General features: G+C 43.5%; 1 protein-coding gene across 1 annotated transcript in view; it reads right to left on the bottom strand.

The window, feature by feature from the left end:
- The window catches only part of LOC106562458 (E3 ubiquitin-protein ligase TRIM21-like), a 2,440-nt gene extending 18 nt beyond the window's left edge, over window positions 1-2,422 (bottom strand). Inside the window, 2 exon segments of the mRNA XM_014127353.2 lie at window positions 1-1,191; window positions 1,194-2,422. The exon segment at window positions 1-1,191 is cut by the window's left edge and continues 18 nt beyond it. Of these exon segments, the coding sequence (XP_013982828.2) occupies window positions 896-1,191; window positions 1,194-1,464 (567 nt within the window). The 5' untranslated portion in view covers window positions 1,465-2,422 and the 3' untranslated portion in view covers window positions 1-895.
- Window positions 2,423-8,768: the final 6,346 nt, after the last annotated feature.

Below are 8,768 nucleotides of genomic sequence, written 5' to 3'. Positions count from 1 at the left end.
ATTGTCAATTGTTGTTTAAATTCCTAAAAGAAATCAAAGCACCAACTAGATGGTGGTGATGAGTTTTTACTGAGACAAAATAACATCTCTACCATGTCATCATCATTAAAATGTTATACTTGGTGAGTAAAGCTTTGTATAAACTCTCCCCACAATATAATGTTTACACAGAGAGTATAGACAACATATCTGGGTCAGTCATATAAAGGACAGTACATACATAGTCTATATGACAAATCAACGTCCCCTGAATATCCTCCAACTAAAGAGAAGACTTCAACCTGCATCCCAGAGTCTTATGAAGCAGACGCAGAGCCTTCAACACATCATGATCTATGGAGCGTTTCTATTCACACATGTTGATCAGACAGGATTAGCAGACAGATGTGGTGCAGACACCAGCCACTAGAGGGAGGTACAGGAGTGGTGTGTGATAATAGAATCACATCAACAAAACCAGAACAAAACACACTGAACTTCCTCAGGAAACACTAAACATCAGAAGTCCCTCCTGTACGTCCTGTTCTCTTCCATACTGACCTATAGATGGGTTCAACAGTCAACACTGATTAATATACAAGAGCTACTGTTCCTGATATAGACTGCATATATAACACTCTTACTAAACAAACCAACCGACCATTTATGTCCATTGCTCTCTAACCAAGCAATACAGCGGACATACTATCTCATCATTAATTATACAAAAATAAAACAATGAATTGGTATGTTAATGTTATTACTTGAAATTATGACATTATCTACAAAAAACGAATACATTATCTGCAGATTTCTAAAATATTACATGAGGAAATATGATGTAATATTACCATTATCTGGTGGCTATTACATTATCAGTTATTTTAACATTATTTCAATGTTTGGTATAAACCAGTCATCCAGTTATATCTACAGGAGTGATGACCAGTGGGGTTGAGTTTTTACCAGTGTAATTATTACCAGGGCTGAAGAATAGATAGAGTTTCTCAGTGAAGGTGCAGCCAGTGAAAGAGTAGATATGGGACTTGGCCTCCACATTGTAGAAGGAGACCAGACCCACATCATAATCCACAAACACCCCCACCTTCTGGGGCTTCTCTCTCAGGGAGAGGTGGACCAAGGGAACATAGAGAGCCTTGTACCCGTCATACCTCAGGCACACAGTCCAGTATCCATCCTCAGGGTTCAGATAAATCGTCCCCTCCTGTTGATGGACTCTCTGACCACTCCTAAAGACCAGCCAGTCTTCCCCTTCACCTGCACCTCATAGTAGAATCTCCCTGAGGAGAAACCCTCCTTTCCCAGGACACTGACACAAGTATCAAACCTCTCTGGGTTGTCAGGGAGATCCTGCCATACATCTCCAAATATAACTTGTTTCCTGTCTTCAGACAGGATGAGTTGGGGATGTGCTGTATCAGGATCTAGAGTCACATCCACTGTGGAGAGAAACACACACTTCATTAGAATTAGAAAATATCAGTGGATATATAACAAATCTGGGAAAACGCATTTGACTGTATAATACATTATTCTCTGACATATGGCTATTTTTGCAATTGGTCATGACATGTAGACTAATGTAATGGACTAGAGAGTAGACTTGATTTCCAGCGTCAGATCACTTTGTGGCAGACACAGGGCTGTTCATTAAAATGACTAACTGTAGAGTAACACACACTGACCATACACACACAGGGCTGTTCATTAAAATGACTAACTGTAGAGTAACACACACTGACCATACACACACAGGGCTGTTCATTAAAATGACTAACTGTAGAGTAACACACACTGACCATACACACACAGGGCTGTTCATTAAAATGACTAACTGTAGAGTAACACACACTGACCATACACACACAGGGCTGTTCATTAAAATGACTAACTGTAGAGTAACACACACTGACCATACACACACAGGGCTGTTCATTAAAATGACTAACTGTAGAGTAACACACACTGACCATACACACACAGGGCTGTTCATTAAAATGACTAACTGTAGAGTAACACACACTGACCATACACACACAGGGCTGTTCATTAAAATGACTAACTGTAGAGTAACACACACTGACCATACACACACAGGGCTGTTCATTAAAATGACTAACTGTAGAGTAACACACACTGACCATACACACACAGGGCTGTTCATTAAAATGACTAACTGTAGAGTAACACACACTGACCATACACACACAGGGCTGTTCATTAAAATGACTAACTGTAGAGTAACACACACTGACCATACACACACAGGGCTGTTCATTAAAATGACTAACTGTAGAGTAACACACACTGACCATACACACACAGGGCTGTTCATTAAAATGACTAACTGTAGAGTAACACACACTGACCATACACACACAGGGCTGTTCATTAAAATGACTAACTGTAGAGTAACACACTCTGACCGGAATACTGTCTGATTGTTCTGATTGGTCTAAAATACAACAAACAATAAGTAGCTAACACTACTTGAAGCGTGTTTATACCACCTTTAGGAAACCAGTCATAACATCATTATGCTGCAATATCATTCATAACAAACTTCACAACTTCTTCGCTAACTATCATTCATAAGTAGTTTTGTTTTCAAATCCCCTTGAACACATGTTTTTATCCATTGTAAAAGTTTGTATTTTACTGTCTCAGTACCCAACCCCCTGACACACTAGTCAAGCAACAAGCTGGGAGTAGCACAGCCTCAGAGCATTACCCTTGTAGGCTAGAGGTTAAATGATTTGCTTAAGACAACAATGGGAGTACTTTAGCTAGATGTGCTTGATTGAGCTTGCCTGGTGCAATGAAAATAATGGAATAGTTCCAAAAGTGTAAACCCTGTCCATCTCACAGGCTCAAGCCAAGACTTCAAGTATTATTTTAATCCAGGTCTGGATGGGACCCGAGCAATTGATAGCATTGTAACATGATAAACAACCTTGCTTGAGACCTGAAGTCACGCCCTAGTTCCACAAGCTGGTAGCCCAGGGGTTGAGAGTGGTGGGCCAGTAACTGAAAGGACTGGGTGAAAAATCTGTCGATGTGCCCTTGAGCAAGGCACTTAACCCTAATTGCTCCTGTAAATTGCTCTGGATAAGAGCATCTGCTAACTTTAAGCTAATGACTACATGCTCAGCTGACTAAAATATATATGCTTTATCTCAGGAGCCTGGCTTGCAACATTACTTTAGCTTGTTGCAGTCTGACCAAGCTTTTATCATCCCTCTCACCTTGGGTCAGGAGGCTTGATGTTGTTCTAGGGTTGCTACATTGACTTGTCACTTCATAGATGGACAGGTGGGAGCAGGAGACTCCACTCTCTCCTGCTTGACACTACACAACAAATAAGATACTATAGTTCATATATTTATAGATTCATTCATTCATTTGTTTTACTTTGACCTTTATTGTAACATATTACAATGTTTTCTATATTTACATGTTGTTATTGGTTTTGGGACGTTGTTATTGGTTATGGGTTGTTCCTCCAATTCTGTGCCTTTTGAGATGTGTAATTTAGTGGAAAAAAAACTTTTGATTTCACCAAATTTTAACATTCTGTCATAAAGAGCAGATGTTCAACTTCATAAAAAACACGTTTTCTCATCTCAAGAGGTTATTATTATTATTATTATTATTATTATTATTATAATACCTTTATTTCAACAAGGAACACAGACATAGACCAAGGTCTCTTTTACAGCTGGGCCCTGTTGTCACGTCCTGACCTTAGAAAGCTGTTATTTTCTATGGTAGAGTAGGTCAGGGCGTGACAGGGGGGTTTTCTAGTTTCGTTTTTCTATGTTCTCAGGTTCTAGTTTTGTATTTCTATGTTGGGTTTTGTTTGGGATGATCTCCAATTGGAGGCAGCTGGTCCTCGTTGTCTCTAATTGGAGATCATAATTAAGTAGGGTTTTTTTCCACCTTGGTTTGTGGGAGATTGTTTTTGAGTTGGTGTATGTTTCTACTTTGCGTCACGGTTTGTTGGTTTTTCGTTCTTTAGTTTATGTGTATGTATCGCATAGTTTCACAGTGAAAATAAAATGTGGAACGACACACACGCTGCACTTTGGTCCGCTCCTTCCTATGACAAACGTGACAGAATCTCCCACCACCAAAGGACCAAGCAGAGTGGAGTGGACTTGGGAAGAGATATTGGATGGGAAAGGACCCTGGAGGCAGGCTGGGGAGTATCGCTGTCCTAAAGAGGAGATTGAGGCAGTGAAAGCGGAGCGTCGATATTATGAGGCACTATACCAACCACGAGGCAAGAGGCAGCCCCTAAAATTCTTTGGGGGGGGGGGGCACACGGGGAGATTGGCAGAGTCAGGTTGGAGGCCTGAGCCAACTCCCCGTTCTTACCGTGGGGAGCGAGTGACGAGGCAAGCACCGTGTTATGCGGTGATGCGCACTGTGTCGCCAGTGCGCATTCACAGCCCGGTGCGATCTGTGCCCGCGCCTCACATTTGTCGAGCTAGGTTGAGCATCCAGCCAGGACGGGTTGTGCCAGCTCTACGCTCGAGACCTCCAGTGCGCCTCCACGGCCCAGTATATCCTGTGCCTGCCCCACGTACCCGGCCTCCAGTGAGTCTATCCAGCCTGGTACGCCCTGTGCCTGCTCCTCGCACTTGCCCTGAGTTGCGTGTTACCAGTCTGGCACCACCTGTGCCAGCCCCACGCATCAGGCCTCCAGTGCGCCTGCCCAGTCCGGGGTGTCCTGTTCCTGCTTCCCGCACTCGCCCTGAGGTGCGTGTTACCAGTCTGCCGCCACCTGTGCCAGCCCCACGCATCAAATCAAATCAAATGTATTTATATAGCCCTTCGTACATCAGCTGATATCTCAAAGTGCTGTACAGAAACCCAGCCTAAAACCCCAAACAGCAAGCAATGCATGTGAAAGAAGCACGGTGTCTAGGAAAAACTCCCTAGGAAAAACTCCCTAGAAAGGCCAAAACCTAGGAAGAAACCTAGAGAGGAACCAGGCTATGAGGGGTGGCCAGTCCTCTTCTGGCTGTGCCGGGTGGATATTATAACAGAACATGGTCAAGATGTTAAAATGTTCATAGATGACCAGCATGGTCAAATAATAATAATCATAGTAGTTGTCGAGGGTGCAACAAGCACGTCCGGTGAACAGGTCAGGGTTCCATAGCCGCAGGCAGAACAGTTGAAACTGGAGCAGCAGCACGGCCAGGTGGACTGGGGACAGCAAGGAGTCATCATGTCAGGTAGTCCTGAGGCATGGTCCTAGGGCTTAGGTCCTCCGAGAGAAAGAAAGAAAGAGAAAAAGAGAGAATTAGAGAGAGCATATTTAAATTCACACAGGACACCGGATAAGACAAGAGAAATACTCCAGATGTAACAGACTGACCCTAGCCCCCGACACATAAACTACTGCAGCATAAATACTGGAGGCTGAGACAGGAGGGATCAGACGACACTGTGGCCCCATCCGATGATACCCCCGGACAGGGCCAAACAGGCAGGATATAGTGGAGGCATCAGGCCTCCAGTGCGCATTCCCATTTTGGTGTGTCCTGTTCCTGCTCCTCGCACTTGCCCTGAGGTGCGTGTCACCAGTCTGGCGCCACCTGTGCCAGCCCCACGCATCAGGCCTCTAGTGCGCATTCCCAGTCCAGAACCTCCGGTGACGGGCCGCAGTCCGGAACCTCTGGCGACGGGCCGCAGCCCGGAACCTCCTGAGACGGGCCGCAGCCCGGAACCTCCTGAGACGGGCCGCAGCCCGGAACCTCCTGAGACGGGCCGCAGCCCGGAACCTCCTGAGACGGGCCGCAGCCCGGAGCCTCCTGCAGCACGGAGCCTCCTGCGATGATCTACGGTCCGGTTCCTGCGACGACGATCCACAGTCCGGTGGCACAAAAGCAGAGGGATCAGCGGGCGGAGCAGGGGTTACGCCCCGAACCGGAGCCGCCTCCTCTGTTGGAGGATCCGCGGGATGAGAAGGTTCTGCTTACTGCACCAGAGCCGCCATAGACATTTGTCACCCTCCCTAACCCTCCATTTTTTGGGGGGGTTCTTTGTTGTTTTGGTGCGTTCAGAGTCCGCACCTTTGGGGGGGGTACTGTCACGTCCTGACCTTAGAAAGCTGTTATTTTCTATGGTAGAGTAGGTCAGGGCGTGACGGGGGTTTTCTAGTTTAGTTTTTCTATGTTGTCAGGTTCTAGTTTTGTATTTCTATGTTGGGTTTTGTTTGGGATGATCTCCAATTGGAGGCAGCTGGTCCTCGTAGTCTCTAATTGGAGATCATAATTAAGTAGGGTTTTTTTCCACCTTGGTTTGTGGGAGATTGTTTTTGAGTTGGTGTATGTTTCTACTTTGCGTCACGGTTTGTTGGTTTTTCGTTCTTTAGTTTGTGTATGTATTGCATAGTTTCACAGTGAAAATAAAATGTGGAACGACACACACGCTGCACTTTGGTCCGCTCCTTCCTATGACAAACGTGACCTGTGTATACATGTTTACACATACAGTTTCGGTACAAAGATTAAGAAACTACACAAGACAAACAAAACAATCACAGATAACACAAAAAAATACAGCAGCAGATTATTACATTTACAGGTTATTCCTCTAACAGAACAAGAATTTGCATTACCCGAAACAGTTACAAGCAATACTAAAATAAAAATCCTCCAATAAATGGGCAAGGGGGACAAGAGTTAAATAACAAAATTACTATAGTAAGTGCCTATTAATTTCCAAATAAATTAACAGAATTTCCAATTTAATCAGCCATAAATCCCCTCGTGACATGGGCAATGGAAGCTTGTTGTGTTTATCTATGGGTAATGCTCGACCCGCTCAGTTTCCCACAACACCAGCAAATGGCCAAAAAGAGTACAACCAGCACACCTGCTTTTACACTATGATTTGACTATTAGATGTTCAATGTTTCTTTAAAATATTAAAATGGGAGTTCAGTTCACTTAACAGGTTTAACTTAAAATGAGGGACACTTTCTTTAACTTAAAATTAATCACATGAAATATATAATGTTCAGAATGAGTGTCAAAGCAAAAGAATAACTAGGGCTTTACAATGATGGAGAATACCTGGATACATGTTGGGGTTCATAGGGTCAAATCTTCTTGGAAGTCAGAGGGTGCACGGAGGGACATGTCAAAATGCTGAATTCTGGCACTTTAGCAAGTCTTAATTCATATACATTTTTGTTTGATTAATTGAATTCTCAATGTAATCTATATTAAAGGGCACTTCATTGAATGTAACAGGCTTTTAACATTCAATATTGGTGCAGAATTTCTACTTAAAATATCAAAGGGACGCAGAAGGCGCAGACTCCAGGATCTCCCTCAGGCAGCCTCTCTCTCTGACTCACCTCCTGCTCAGGACTCCAGGATCTCCCTCAGACAGCCTCTCTCTCTGACTCACCTCCTGCTCAGGACTCCAGGATCTCCCTCAGGCTCCAATGAGTATAACACGTCTCTCCAGGAGACAAATGTCTCTCTCAGAAAGGCTAACCAGTGAACACAAACACAAGCTTGTGGGAAGACACTAATCAATATGATACTGTCAGCAGAAGCCTGAACTTGTGATAGTTACTGATACTTTTATATAAACAGATAAAAGTAAGAAAACATTATATTCTGTAGGCTACTCCAGAATACAGATGTACTTGACTAACAGCTACAGTTGATACACACTAAAACTGTATCAGAAGAAACATGGAAATATGATATATAATTGGTCAGAACTACACTGGAAGTCCACTTCTTGGTTGTACAGCATGGTAGCTATTTTGATGTTTTAACATACGGACAAGAAGATAAATAAGACATAAATGCAGTTTTTTTCCCCTTGAGACACTACATGTTTGGATTAAAGTTGTATCCTCTAGGCCTACCTGTTGTCTCTGACTTACTGAGCTTAGTTGGGTTCACAAATAACAACCCAATGTATCACCAGCGCCAAAGATTTGTATAACTAAACCAAGATAGACCACAGCTTGTCATTTCCAATGAGAACAAATTAGTCATAGTGGGCAGAACAAGCAAGGAAGTGGGCAGAGCCAAGCACGCGCTAGTGATATCTTATTGGCGCATTTTAGTATACATTTGCATATTTCAGTTAGGAAACGCCTCCTCTGTGAAGTACGCATGTGCAATAACTCAATTCACCTTTGCACTCCTTCTAAATAGCGCAATCTTAAAAAAACGTTGCAAAGGGTAAAGTCTACAAAACGTAGTCCACTCATAATAGATTCTAGTTTTGGGAACAGAAAACTGTAGAGATCAAAGGTTTCGTCGATGAGAAAATGTACAGAATGTCGGACAAAATCCATCTCGTTCCATCTCCCACCAGTGGGCTTCCTCTCATCACCATATTTTGTAGTGAGTGGAAACACCAACAGGATGCTTCACATTTATCCATCCAGTGATATATCGGTCTCATTGCTCTATCCGTGCAAATGCAGTAAGTAAGCAGGGAGGCATGTTGGATTCAGGCGGCCATATTGGATTAGCAATCAACCAAAGTTTAGGGTGTCAAACTAAATTCCTGGAGAGACGTGTCTGCTGGTTTGTTATTTCCTTTAAATTTGGGTCCAATTAAGACCTAGACAACCAGCTGAGGGGAGTTCCTAACTAATCAATGAATTACCTTAATTTATCAATCAGTAGAAGGGAGGTGTAAAATTCCACAGACACCCGACCCTCGAGGACTGGAGTTTGACACGTGCTTTAGGCCCATACTTCTAGTCACACAAAGATCCC

The sequence above is a fragment of the Salmo salar genome, chromosome ssa11 (assembly GCF_905237065.1).
Source record: "Salmo salar chromosome ssa11, Ssal_v3.1, whole genome shotgun sequence".
NCBI lineage: Eukaryota > Metazoa > Chordata > Actinopteri > Salmoniformes > Salmonidae > Salmo > Salmo salar.
Note: the sequence above shows the minus strand (reverse complement) of the source record. Positions and strands in the feature narration are given on the sequence as shown.